Source organism: Hoplias malabaricus, chromosome 4 (assembly GCF_029633855.1).
Source record: "Hoplias malabaricus isolate fHopMal1 chromosome 4, fHopMal1.hap1, whole genome shotgun sequence".
In the NCBI taxonomy this organism is placed as follows: domain Eukaryota; kingdom Metazoa; phylum Chordata; class Actinopteri; order Characiformes; family Erythrinidae; genus Hoplias; species Hoplias malabaricus.
In genome coordinates, this window is record NC_089803.1 from 64,873,087 (window position 1) to 64,887,585 (window position 14,499).

General features: G+C 41.6%; 1 protein-coding gene across 1 annotated transcript; it reads left to right on the forward strand.

Moving 5' to 3' along the window:
- The first annotated feature begins 171 nt into the window (after positions 1-171).
- Positions 172-8,538, forward strand: naga (N-acetylgalactosaminidase, alpha). The gene is made up of 9 exons (XM_066668960.1): positions 172-301; positions 3,016-3,172; positions 3,293-3,433; positions 3,879-4,090; positions 5,396-5,490; positions 5,686-5,847; positions 6,240-6,437; positions 6,553-6,693; positions 6,857-8,538. Exons 2-9 carry the CDS (start codon positions 3,018-3,020, stop codon positions 7,061-7,063), a joined length of 1,311 nt encoding a protein of 436 aa, XP_066525057.1. The 5' UTR covers positions 172-301; positions 3,016-3,017; the 3' UTR covers positions 7,064-8,538.
- The last annotated feature ends 5,961 nt before the right edge of the window (positions 8,539-14,499 follow it).

Here is a 14,499-nt window from a genome sequence, read left to right on the forward strand (position 1 = left end):
TGCTGTATGCGACTCGGGTCGTTGTCCAATCACCTTGTAAGCTTCCTTTGCCTTTCCAGTGCGCCTTGTGTCTTTAACTGAAGGAGACATTAACTCCTGGGCTGGCGCTGTAGTGTGTGAGTACGGTAGCGCGGCGATTGGGACACAGCCTGGATCCGGTCAGCTGACTCAGAGCACATGATTCGACGAGGAGTACATATGACTTCCCTGTCTTTTAGGTCTTCTGCACAACACGGGACACAGACCTGATTTCAGGCTTTCCAGGGAATAGGAAGGTGGACTGTGTTTCTCCGTCGGTTCGGTGAGTAGCTCAGAGTCAGGGAAAGAAGATATAAAGATGGTTTTAGTAAAAAAAAAGAATACAAATATATAGGTATATAGTGAGCGTTCAATTGAATGATTGAATGTAGACTCTGGCATTGACGTTGTTCAAATAGAGACCAACAAAGACAGCGCTGGGTGTGTTTTTATTATTCAAGTTATATTAAGATAAAGATATATTCAGTCCTGGTTGTTTTTTGCCAAACACCTTCATGACACCAGACACCAAAAATGCGAGTCTCGTAAGACCAGTGCATTTAGCCTAACTAAATATAGACAGAAAAATTGCCAGTTTAAATAATTTAGGTGCGGTTCTCCTGTTTAACCTCTGCAGGTGTCACTGCCACACACCTCATTATAGCTGCAGAACCATTCAGTCTTGGTGTTCAGATTAAAGCGGAAATTCCAGTTTTGAAATGTGCTGCTTAATCCAGGGTTTGGGATATAAGCAAAGTAATTCAGACCGGTTTGATGCCCTAAAACGCCTTAAAACTTAAATCAGTATTTATCAGTTTAGCCTAGTTTCAAGTCAGATCTAAATATGCAACAGGAATGTGCCTCAGAACTTTTCTCTTTGACAGTCCTCAACTATAGGCTTAAGTTAAAAAGCTGAGAATACTTGCTTTGTGGGAATGGCCCCAGTTGGGACTATTTTGCCTTATAGCACAGTTATTAACCTATAAACTGTGAAGACTTTAAACAGCCCGAAGCCAAAACATTTTCTCAAAACTGTTTAACAACAATGAACACTTCAAACTTAAACGCTCCTATCACCACCTTTATGAACAATTCCAAAGGTTAATTATGTGAAATTCCACTTCAAGATTAGAATTAAATCGCACAGAATCAGGAGTCTTACAGTTTATATAAAGGTTATATTAAGCCTTTATATTATTTGGAGAAACACAATGAAGCTTGTTCCTCACAGTAGGTTTATTTGGAACTGAATAGTTGCTGTCTGAAAGATTGCATTCTTTAGTGAAGATGTTGAGAAGTTACAGCTAATGCCACTCATAAGCTATATTTAAAGGCTCTGTCAGTCTTTTTATTTAATTTTTATCATTACACTAACAGTGGCCAGACTGCCTAATCTGCAGTAGGTCTTGGAATGAAGAAGTGTTTTTTTTTTTTTTAAGGGAAGTGGTAGAACAAATCTGTTTTGGATCTCGTTTTTGCATCTGTCCTGTTAGTACAGTGGTTTTATCTTCAGAAATTTATTTGCTGAAGTAAATGTTTTGAGAAGTTCTGCCTTTCTGTGAAGTACATAATTATAGCTGTTTACAGTCATCCTTTTGGAGCTGTCAGATGAGTAGTCACAAGGTGAGGTCAGGTGTTTTTTCAGCTTCTTATGCTGTGACCTGCTGCGCTTGCTGACATGTTATGTTTTATTATATGCTTAGATTGTTGTAAACCAGCCCAAAGCAGACTGCAGCAGTTTTTTAATGTTCCCTGTATATATTTACAACTGTTATAGAGCCAGGTAAAGCAGAAGGGCAGATGAGATTAGAGGTTCCATAAGGTCCTCTGGAACACTGGTCCTCCCACCTCATTCAGCACTGTAAGAAAATATAGTGTGCTTTCACCTTAGAAGTGGTGTGATCATGACCTTGACCCATGATCTGATACAGGGGTCAGAATTTGTTCCCAGCAAGATATTTTGAGCAATATACCAATTAAATAAAACAATGGTGGGCTCCATGGTGTTGCATATCCCACAAATGACTTTAGCACAAGGAAGCAATATAAGAATGCACTAGTGAATTGTTGTAAGTAAATGGCTTAAAAAGTGTCTCTGTCCAGTAGACCTTCTCTCTGTGTTCATGGCAGAAAAACTACAAAACTGAACATCTCGAGTTATAAATGAGTTTCTGTGGAAATTCAAACAGTGGATAAAAACTTGCAGACAAGTAAAACTTTAGCCACTGGATTTTTTTCCCCTCAAACATACATTCCACCTTAAAGCACACAGAGCTTCTGAATGTAAACAAACCAGAGAGAACAGTGTTTCCCCACAATTGTAGACGTTCTACAGTATAAGTATATACTAGTGCTGGGCGATATGAGTGTAAATCAGTATCATGATTAATTGGACATATTACCATGATTACGATTAATGAATGATTATTGTGTCTTTTTTTATTTTTATTTTTTAAACAAAATGCGTATCTCTGTCATTGTGCGTTGTCAACGTCAGAATGTAACATGACAATTTTCATTCAGTATGTAGCAAATCAGGGCGGCACGGTGGCGCAGCAGGTAGTGTCGCAGTCACACAGCTCCAGGGACCTAGAGGTTGTGGGTTAGATTCCCGCTCCGGGTGACTGTCTATGAGGAGTTGGTGTGTTCTCCCTGTGTCCACGTAGGTTTCCTCCCACAGTCCAAAAACACACGTTGGTAGGTGGATTGATGACTCAAAAGTGTCCGTAGGTGTGAGTGTGTGAGTGAATGTGTGTGTGTGTGTTGCCCTGTGAAGGACTGGCGCCCCCTCCAGGGTGTGTTCCCACCTTGCGCCCAATGATTCCAGATAGGCTCTGGACCCACCGCGACCCTGAACTGGATAAGGGTTACAGATAATGAATGAATGAATGTAGCAAATCATAATCAGTTTACAGATACTTTTGTTTGTATTGTACAAATACTCAATTTTCACTTCCAGAATAATTCTCTCATTTATCTTATTATTTTTTCTTTCAGGTATGCCGCGAACCACCATTGTTCTTTTGCTGGCCTTCTCAGCAGCCACCCTAGCTCTGGACAATGGTCTGATGAGGACCCCTCCTATGGGCTGGTTGGCATGGGAACGATTCCGCTGTGATATTGACTGTGAAAATGACCCCAAAAACTGTATCAGGTAATCCCAGATTTAAAATTCTTTAGAGCAATATCTTAAAAAGAAAAAAAACACAAAAGACTTAAATCTGTCTGAGCTATCAAATTTTACTCTTTGGCTGACTTTGTTTCCTTTCTCCAGTGAAGTGCTGTTCAAGGACATGGCGGATAGACTGGCTGAGGATGGATGGAGGGAGCTGGGTTATGTCTATATCAACATTGATGACTGCTGGTCTTCAAAGGAGAGAGATGCACACGGACGACTCCAGGCCGATCCAAAGAGGTGCTGTGGAATGGGGTTATCACAAATACAAAAGATTCAAAATTGATGCCAATGCCAAGTGTGATATTTAGTCATGTTCTGATCTGGACTACACTTGGGCCTAAGTCAAGTTTTATGTTTCTGCTGTCTTAAGTCTGATACAGCTCCAGTCATTTGCTTCAGGAGAATCATTTTCCACAATTTATAGCAGTGGCAAATTTTCAGAAGATAGCAGCAAACTAATGTCAGAAATGCAGAAATGTTTTATAGTGGAAGAACAATTTTATCAAATCATGTATTTTGTGTTTGGCCCACAATTTGACACACAAGTTGTTTCATGAAATAATATTTGGTTTAGGTTTAAGGTTTAGGTTTAAATTGTTGTTGTATGACACTGAGTTGTGTATGACATGTATTGTTCATTTACTTAGTATGTGTCATGTTTTATCATGTGTGGTATGAGCAGGTTCCCCAGTGGCATTGATAAACTGGCACGCTATGTTCATGACCGTGGGTTGAAATTGGGTATCTATGGTGACCTGGGCACTTACACCTGTGGAGGGTACCCAGGGACCACCCTGGATAAAATTGAGATTGATGCACAGACCTTTGCTGAGTGGGGCATAGACATGCTGAAACTGGACGGCTGCTACTCCAACGCTACTGAACAGGAACAAGGTGAGGGGCTGTGAGGAGAAGCATGAAAGGAATTAGCAGCTGTTTGGTTTCCTCTGTAAATTTCCAATGTGGATAAATGCTATACCAAAAGTAATATAAAATAAATGCTTTCTGCATAACAAAGAGACAGATGATTTTGTTATTTCAGATGTTTATAGTTACAGAAATATCCTTGTAGTATTTGTGGATGAGGATCTTAAATTTTGGGGAAAAGACAATGTTTACAGAGGTGTGATCAGAGCAGTGATTTTTAGAGCAGAGACAGATTCAGTGTATGACTTGCCAACCCGGTCTCACACCTACTCGTGATATGGTCACATATATAGGAGACTGCAATTCATGACATAGTCGCATATTTTAGACATTTTATGCGACAATATCACGATCATAAGTGTATGGGTAATTACCATAGAAACACTTTGTGACAATAACCCGAAAACTCTTCCTCGTTACAGGCGTCATTACTCATAACATAGAAAAAGGCGTAATTAGAATTAAATAACATAGGTTCTTATTCCAACAAAGTCAGTGGATCTAGAGCCTACCTGGAATCATTGGGCGCAATGCGAGAATACACCCTGGAGGGGGCACCAGTCCTTAACAGGGCAACACACACACACACATATTCACTCACACCTACTGACACTTTTGAGTCGCCAATCCACCTACCAACATGTGTTTTTGGACTGTGGGAGGAAACCGGAGCACCCGGAGGAAACCCACGCAGACACAGAGAGAACACACCAACTCCTCACAGACAGTCACCCGGAGCAGGAATCGAACCCACAACCTCCAGGCCCCTGGAGCTGTGTGACTGCGATGCTACCTGCTGCTCCACTGTGCCACCCCTAGTAACGTTATATTTTCCGTAAACAAAAATAAGGCCATGGTATAAACGGATGGGAATGACGTCTTAATGAGGAAGAGTTGTCGTGTTACTGTCGCATAACACGGAGCCCTGATATGACGGTTTCTATGGTAATTGTCCATTCACTTATGATCGTGATATTGTCGCATAAAATGTCGAAAATATGCGACTTTGTCACTAATTGCAGTCCCCTATATATGTGACTATAACACGAATATGTGTGAGACCGGGTTGGACTTGCCTAACATTGAAACAGAGCATGATGCAACTAGATTAGCCCCATACTTAACACTGGCATTACAAGAGATTGACTTGATTGTAAGAGATTACAATGACTTTTTTTTCTATAACAGAAGCAAGTATGTGATAATGTTTAGACTGATGCTTCAGGTTATTTTTAGTTTAAATTGATGCTACAGTTTTGCCTTTCTTATTAGGCTACCCACTCATGACGAAGGCACTCAACGCCACTGGTCGCCCAATTGGCTATTCATGCAGCTGGCCTGCTTACCAGGGTGGGCTTCCTCCAAAAGTAAGTGAAATATTTGTATAAAGTAGACTTTTTTTAATATAATAAATATTACAGTGTATTTTATTATTTTAGGCAGAGGCATTGACTATGGTGACTTCCTAAAGTCTTAAAGTCAAATTTGAAGTTCACTTGTTATGGGTAAATTGCTTTGAAGTGAAATATAATGTGAGTCATGTCCACACCCCCCTCTGTAAGGTCAACTACACCCTACTGGGAGATATCTGCAATCTGTGGCGTAATTACGGTGATATTCAGGACTCATGGGACAGTGTCCTGAGTATAGTGGACTGGTTTACTGACCATCAAGACATCCTGCAGCCCGCTGCTGGACCAGGCCGATGGAATGACCCTGATATGGTGAGAGGGGTTCTTATTTGGCTCAGGATACACACATAAGGTTAATCGCCTTGTTGGTAAATAGGTTAGCCAGTCTGAAGTTTTGTAGAGCTGCATCTTGTATTAACACACCACTAGGAGTAATGCTCTGCTTATGAAAAGTTGTATGTGAAAGTCAAAATAACCTCACCAAATAAATAGAAAATATTCAGTAATATTTGTAAACACATGATATATTTAAAGCAGTGTGTATATAGTGTGTTCACCTAGTTTTGCTTTAAAAAATGTATTTTAGCAGATTTGGCCAAACACACATGTCTGTGTACATTATCTGTATTTCTTTGTGTGCATGTCTTTCCAGCATCTGGCAGTAGATTGTAACTCGTATTTAATTTCATATTTTATGTTCCCAGTTGATTATTGGGGATTATGGTCTCAGCATTGACCAGTCACGCTCTCAGATGGCGTTGTGGGCAATAATGGCTGCTCCTCTGTTCATGTCTAATGACCTGCGGACCATAAACAGTGGGGCTCGTGCTATATTGCAAAACAAAGTTGCTATTGCTATCAACCAGGACCCCTTAGGTATCCAAGGCAGACGCCTGGTAAAGGTAAGAATGGAATATTAAGAGAATAAAACAAGATTTAATATTGTAAATTATTTATTTATTTGTTTTTGCAAACTCCCTCTTTGTTTTTTGTTTTTTTAAATTCTCTCTCTCTCAGGAAAAGAGTGGTATAGATGTGTTCTGGCGCCCCCTGTCGAAAGGTGCAAGTGCTTTGGTCTTCTTCAGCAGAAGGTCTGACATGCCCTTCCGCTACAAGACATCTCTGAAGGCCCTCAACTACGCTGCAGGCAGCTATGAGGTCTGTCCCAGCTTTATGGCCAGTGTCCCCATGTGTTTCTTACTTTCAGCACTGTCTTAATGCCTCTGCACTTGGACAGTCTTTTGAACAAGCTTATAGTCATGTGACGCACTTATGTAATTGCTCCTGTGTAGTCTTGTAATGCTCTTTTGTTCTCTCTCAGGTGTATGATGTGTTCTTGGAGAAGCCGATGCCGGTCTTGAAAGACACCACCGAGTTCGTTGTCTCGGTCAACCCCTCAGGAGTGGTCATGTGGCTTGTTCTTCCGTCCACCAGGTGGCAGCAGGGGGCCGCACACTTAAGTAAAAAACCGACTGGGCCAAAGTTCTATCAAAGACAGCAGCTTGTTGATTCTCCTTTTGTGCTCTAAACAGATTTGTCAAATAGCTGCTCTACTCAAAAGCAGATTTTCTATCATCACTGCATCACTGACATTTCCCATGTTTCAGCAGGGAGAACTGTACTGAGCTAATATTTGAATGTCAAGGATTAGTTTGACTATGAAGGAATCAAACATATAAATGTTGCTCCTAAGCATTAAACTTTTATCTCAAATTTAAAGGTAGAGAGTAATCATTCGAGGCCCTCTGCAATCGCCTGCTTTGATTTACTGCAGTCATTTACAATAGAAACTAATAATTTATAACAAGGGGTTTGAATGGGATTAACCGTACACTTTGCCCATTTAGAAAAATCAGAAATTTCATTAAATATAAAACGTACAGTTGTTTAATTCTTTTCAATGTGTTAAATTCAGCAGTATTTCAACAATTTAATTGTAAATATAAAATATAGGTAAAGGCCTTAAATTTACATTATAGGCATATTTTTAAACAATACATGATCCGTTGTTTTGACCAGTAACGTAAATAGAAACATGTGCAGATATTAAAATATATGGAATAATGTCTATTTTGTAATGTTCATTCATGGTATTGATGCAGTGAGTGGATAGTGCAGCTGCTGGCATTCCACTGCGCAGAGTGCTACTTTAAAGGTGTATTTGCTTTTACCTCTGTGTACGCACGCACAACATTCCTGCACTTGTTTTAAAGCGGTGGTGACTGTGTTCTCTGAATTTAAGGGAAACGTCTGTGAGGTGCAGTAACAGCACGAGACACAGTACATTTTTACCACCGAAAGCTAGCAAACATTAGATCTGAAAGTGAATATTATTATTGCTATAATTAGAATAAATGAAGAGCTTTGTAGCCCCTGAATGAATCAGTTTATCAGGTTCCCGACGTGGGGCTGGCCATATTAAAAAGCAGGTTAGTACAGAGCTTCTGACACATCCAGGCCACTAGGGTTCTGTATAAAGGCACTTTCAAAATGTGAAGAAGAAGCACTTGAGAAAATGACTGATTGAAAATGTTTACAAAATCATTGTACAACTGCTTGCTTCTTAATGATGATCAGTGGTTATATAAAGCCTTTTGCAGCTGTCAAAAGAGACAAAGATTTATGTCCCATTCACTGCCTCCTAGGAGAAATGACAAAAGCTATTCTAGTGAGTAGAACAATGCTCACAAACACAATGCAGGCATACACACAGTTAAAAGCAAGAATACGTAGCTAGTATTCTAACCCAGTGGTCACGCTGTCTGCGTGGACTTCAGTGCACAGCACTACACTCTCAGGGAAAATCTGACAGATTCCTGTTTACAAATTACAGCTCAGAAGGGAAAGTCTCACTTAATTCAGATTGATTTATGATTTCATTTATGTGTCTTCTAATTTTTTTTTTTTTTTTTTAAACACCAAAGTGTTTTCGATGGAATGTAACAGCAATGTTGAACACCCTTGTGTGGGGTTTGCGTTGCATTATGGAACATGTTGATTAAACGTCTGATCTTTTCATTTATTTTTGCGTTTTCTTTGTAACTAGAACAAACCTATTCCTCATCAGTTTCCCTCTAATTAACACCAGTACATTTGTAAAGCATGTTTACACTATATTCTATATACTTGGTGTAATCCTATAATACATTATCACATGCTCAAAAGAGTCACACAGCTCCAGGGACCTGGAGGTTGTGGGTTCGATTCCCACTCCGGGTGACTGTCTGGGTGTTCTCCCTGTGTTCGCGTGGGTTTCCTCCGGGTGCTCCGGTTTCCTCTCACGGTCCAATAACACATGTTAGTAGGTGGATTGGCGACTCGAAAGTGTCCGGTGTCTGTGAGTGTGTGTTGCCCTGTGAAGGACTGGTGCCCCCTCCAGGGTGTATTCCCGCCTTGCGCCCAATGATTCCAGGTAGGCTCTGGACCCACCGCAACCATGAACTGGATAAGGGTTACATATAATGAATGAGTAATAATTCATTCTCCTGCGTAAACCTTGGAGATAATATAAATAGTATTTACTTGATGCTGTTAAAGGGACTCATGACCTGCTCAGGATTCAACTCCAAACAGATTCAGTACAACGAGAAATTACTACAAATATTAATGGAGAAGTTCTACTGTCACGCCACCAGATGGCGGTGTGGACTAAGCGCTGGTTAAAATGAGTGCAGGAGATAGAGTAGTGGAAATTTCCTTTCACTGATTACACCTCTAATTTGCCACTTTTTTTCCTTATTGAGCTTTAATTGTGAAATTGGTCATTGATCTTGTTTATAGAGCAGATCCTACCTTAATCTTGATCAAACTAGAGGAACTAAACTTAATACAGACTCCTTTAAAACCTATCAAATTATTTTACTTTGCTTAGAAACGCATGCTTTGAACTGTCTCTTTATGTTTGCTATTTCTATGTAAAGACTGGCTCTTTATCTTGTTGAGGTCTCTGCTTGCAGTGTGTGTGTGTGTGTGTGTGTGTGGGTAGCTGTTTGCTGAATAGGTCTGTGGCAGGTGGTTATTTGTGTACAGCAGGTGGACCTTGGTTTACTGCACTGAGATTTTAGTTATAGCTGCAGCTTTTGTCAGTTGTCTGCTTCTTGACTAGCGTCTAGTCTCTCAGAGCAAAACATATCTATGGACAGGACACTGTGTGTAGGAACAAGGAGGAGATTCAAGTGATGATTGATTTATTGATATTCTACTTTTAACCCTTTACCACATGTTGCATCGTTCCCATTTCTTCCCACAAACTACAGAAGACTTATTCTTTGGCACAGGTATTTTCCTAGAGAGTGTGTGTGTATGTATATATATATATATATGTGTGTGTGTGTGTGTGTGTGAGAGAGAGAGAGAGAATTGGCCTTTGGTGTGGCTGCCTGGATATTCACACGTCTCTGATTTCTGGTGAGGGCTGAAAGTGACACATCTCTTATTGTCAAGGTCTCAGGAAATAAAGGCCACAGACAGATAGAGAGAGAGAGAGAGAGAGGGGGGTATTCAGAAAAAGAGAAAGTCAGAGAGAAGGGAGACATACAGAGAGAATGAAGGAGGGGTAGAGAAGAGAGAGAGAGTGTGTGAGGGAGGAGTGTGTTCATGCCAGGGCTCACGTAGGCCCACACAGCTGCAGAGCCACAGTTGCTACTCCAATCACATTTAACCCCCCCGTCCCTGCTCCCCAATGAAGTCACGCTGGAGATCACACCCCTTACACTAAAAGTGTGTGGGTGCATGCTTATGTGGTTGTGTGTGTGTGTGTGTCCTTGGGTTTGTAGGTCATACTGTCTAAATAACCCCTTCATACACAGCTCCATGCGCATTAGAGAGTAACACTGGAAATGACTTCTTGCTCCATGGCTGTGAGGGTCATGTGACTGGGGGCCAGTAATGCAAAGCAGAGTGGCATTCCCAAGGTGAAGATCAAAATTCACATTGAACATGTGCTGCCACAGAAGCCAGTTTTGTAGGAATTTGCCTTAGAGCAAGAGTTAAACAGCAAAGAAATAATACTTTGTCAAAAAGTTTCTAATAGTAAATATGTATCTATTCATTAATTCGCTCTCTTATCAACCTCTGGGTCACGGTGGGTCCGGAGCCTACCCGGAATCACTGACTGCAAGGCGGGGACACACCCTGGAGCGGGCGCCAGTCTGTGCCACCATGAAAATATTTTAGAGGCAAGCCAAAATGATTGCATTTTTATCATACTTGCATTTTAACATTTAAATGGTATGGAATGATACAATGCGCCCTGTGAAGGACTGGCGCCCCCTCCAGGGTGTATTCCCGCCTTGTGCCCAATGATTCCAGGTAGGCTCTGGACCCACCGCGACCCTGAACTGGATAAGCAGTTACAAATAATGAATGAATGATACACAATGCGTTAAATATGACTGAGAAAACTAATTCATTCATTCATTGTCTGTAAGTGCTTATCCAGTTCAGGGTCGCAGTGGGTCCGGAAGCCTACCCGGAATCATTGGGCGCAATGCGGGAACACACCCTGGAGGGGGCGCCAGTCCTTCACAGGGTGACACACACTCACTCACACACTCACACCTATGGACACATTTGACCCACATGGACACAGGGAGAACGCTGACTGACAACATACTGACAGTAAGTTTAAATATATGTGCTCAACATGGTCAAAAAAATTCATGTTTGATCACTGTTGTTGCTGTACGCTATGATTCAATTCATCCAGTGTCTCAGTGTGGGAATATTTATACATCAGACCCCATCATGGAAATCATGTTCTGTTCACTAATGATAAATCAGTGCCTAGAAACTCATAGACTGGTCGCAGCTCGGCATTCATCTCCTGATAGGTTTGATAAATGTGGGGCAATGAGCACACAAATCAGTGTGGTCCGGCGTAAACGTCCTTCACTCTCATGAAATTTATGAGCACACTGTGTATCGGGTTGTTATGCACCATGTTAGAAAGTGTGGGACTCTTTGGTGCATGCCTTAAGCTCGGGTTGGGGCTATTTCTTGTGGTAACAGAAAGGGAACCTGAGATTTTTTACATTGTGTGGAGAAGTGATCGCATAGTACTGGATCCAATGTCAATACAAGCTGTGGAGAAAAGAAAACGCTGAATCCACCTGAAATGCAAGTAGAAGGGACTCACACACTGCTGTGGACAGATTAAGCCTAATGCAAAATTTTTTAGATGTAGGTATTTTAAAAATACAAGTGCCATTGAGTACAAGACCGGGCTTGATTTGCCTGAAACCCTGGGCCTTAATTACAGAGTGTCTGGGACATCAGGACACTGCGTGTACATGCATATATTTGTCCCTTGTTCAAAGCAGCTGCAGTGCCACTGTTCACCCTTGAATGGGATAAAGCTTTTTAGCCTTAATCTAAGTAAAAAAAAGACCTCAGAAATGATGGGTTTTGGTTTCCTGTGCAGTCATGGAAATGATTTAGAGCAGATAGTCCACAGGGCGTCCTCGTGTTATTCGGTATCAAAGAAATTTTAATTCACACTCAAACCATATAACAATTACATGTCTTGTTATACATACTCCACGTTTTTATGGAAACCATATGTAGTAACTGAAATGACTGTACACTTAAACGTGGTGTTGAAATACTTGTAGGTAAAACTTTCCAGGCAATCAATGTTACTGATATATGTGCCCCATAAACATTAACAGATGAGGAGTATCTTCCCGTCTGATTCTGTGCTGGGCCTGTATAGGCCTGTAAAAGGAAGGTAATAGGTGTGTAATAGAGGTTGTGTGTCATTTTGTAGTTGGCACAATAAGGATTCCGCCTATAAATCTATAGGGATCTGTCTTAAATATGGGGTTGTTAAACAAAAATGTTCCAAAGTATAAGCATAAATACTACACAGTGGTGCAGCAGGTAGGTGTCGCAGTCACACAGTTCCAGGGACCTAGAGGTTGTGGGTTCAAGTGCCGCTCCGGGTGACTGTCTGTGAGGAGGTTGGTGTGTTCTCCCAGTGTCCACGTGGGTTTCCTCCGGGTGACTGTCTGTGAGGAGGTTGGTGTGTTCTCCCTGTGTCTGCGTGGGTTTCCTCTGGGTGACTGTCTGTGAGGAGGTTGGTGTGTTCTCCCAGTGTCCACGTGGGTTTCCTCCGGGTGACTGTCTGTGAGGAGTTTGGTGTGTTCTCCCTGTATCTGCATGGATTTCCTCCAGGTGACTGTCTGTGAGGAGGTTGGTGTGTTCTCCCAGTGTCCACGTTGGTTTTTTCTGCATGCTCCGGTTTCCTCCCACGGTCAAAAAGGTAGGTGGGTTGGCGAATCAAATGTGTCCTGTGATGCCGGGGACTCACTGCAACCCTGAAATGAAAAAGCGGTTACAGACAATGAATGAATGAATGAGTTGTTTTAATATACAAGCAACAAGAAAGTTATTAGCCCTTAATATCACATGAAAATAAGGACATTAAGCACGACACAAGCAACTACCAGAGTAATTACACTACTACACAGTACTAAACTGATTTGAGCAATTCAGTTCTGTGTTCACTGCTTTGAAACCATGTTAAAAGAGGTTCAGGAAGGTGACTGAGTTGGCGTCTTTAACTTTCTGTCACTCAGAAACACTATATTTACTTGAGTGATATGTTTCTCATCGTACTCCTGCTGCAAAATTGAGTGCTGTCCATAGATTCATTGTTAAGATGCTTAGTGATCAGTTACATGCTCAGTGTCCAATTATTAATGGTGCTCTGAAATGGGAACGATTGCCCTACCCGTTTTTGTCATACTTGCAGTCTGCCCCAAGGCTGCTGAGGGTCTCACTTGTCTTTTTGGTGTTTAAAGATATGAGTGCCCTCTGTGTGCCCTTACAGTGGCCTTTGTTGATGATGTCACTGATATGGAATCAGCAGTGGCCTCTTATCCAAAATTCCTTGAGATATAATGAGAACCAATCAGGACAGAGAGGTTTATGCAGTGTAGACTTTGAAGAGGAGTGCAAGGCTTGGAATGTAGTTCAAGTTCAAATATTTGGTATAGGAACTGTTACCATTGTTGAATGAGCACAGACTTTGACCATGTAATTTACGCCATTATCAAGTTTCATTTTTTTATTCCTCAAATATCACTAGAAGCCCTGACCTTTGTGCTTGTTAAAGGGTCAAAATACATGGATATCACTACATTAAAGTAATGATTACTATACTACTATACTATACTAGAGTTTACCAGGGCTGTTCAAAGGTTTGCAAATGACTGTAAGTATATGCCCCAGCAACCTATTGGTTGCCAAACCAATGCTTGACCTAAGCATGAAAAGACATTAGTCAGTTTCTCCATGAATAACCTTGGTTTCTCCTAACCTTGGCTACAGCAGAGTCTACATATAGTGCAGGCTGCTCAAGGCCAATTGCCTCAGACGGGTCTTTGACCTCGCCAAGTCCTGCCTCTGTCAGATGCATTTTCTCTGAATGAGTTTGCGGTCTCACCAGCAGTGGCTGCTGTTGACTCAGCGTTAAAGGCACAGTCTCTTTTCCACTGTGTAGCTGGTTCCCATAGCAACCGAGACATGGCAAGCTGCACGTTGCCAAAGTGTTTCCCTGCCAGACAGTCAGCTGCCTCAGAGAGAGGGAGAGGGGAGTGAGAGAGAAAGAGAAAGAGAAATGGGGGTAGGGAGTGGGAGAGAGAATGAGAGAGAGAGAGAGAGAGAGAGAGAGAGAGAGAGCTAAGGGGGTGCCTATGAAAAGAAACTTAAAGGGAAACATAGTGAAAGAGAGTGAATGCTAGTGAGCCAAGAGAACTTTCAATGGATATTATACGCAGAGGGTGAAGGCCAAAGAAAGCCTAATAGAAGGTGTGAAGCTGAAGGAGAAAAGGGGGACTTTAAAGGCCCCGAGAGACCCCCCCCCCCACACACACACACACCCCCACAGAAAGAAATAAGAGAGAGGAAAATAAACTGACAATAGATGCTGACAACTTTATGAACTGTGCCATAGAGACCCCC

Coding starts and splice junctions, on each gene's coding strand:
- naga (XM_066668960.1), top strand. CDS start 3,018: ATGCCGCGAACCACCATTGTTCTTTTGCTGGCCTTCTCAGCAGCCACC. Junction 3,434..3,878: donor CTCCAGGCCGATCCAAAGAG/GTGCTGTGGAAT, acceptor TGGTATGAGCAG/GTTCCCCAGTGGCATTGATA. Junction 5,491..5,685: donor AGGGTGGGCTTCCTCCAAAA/GTAAGTGAAATA, acceptor CCCCTCTGTAAG/GTCAACTACACCCTACTGGG.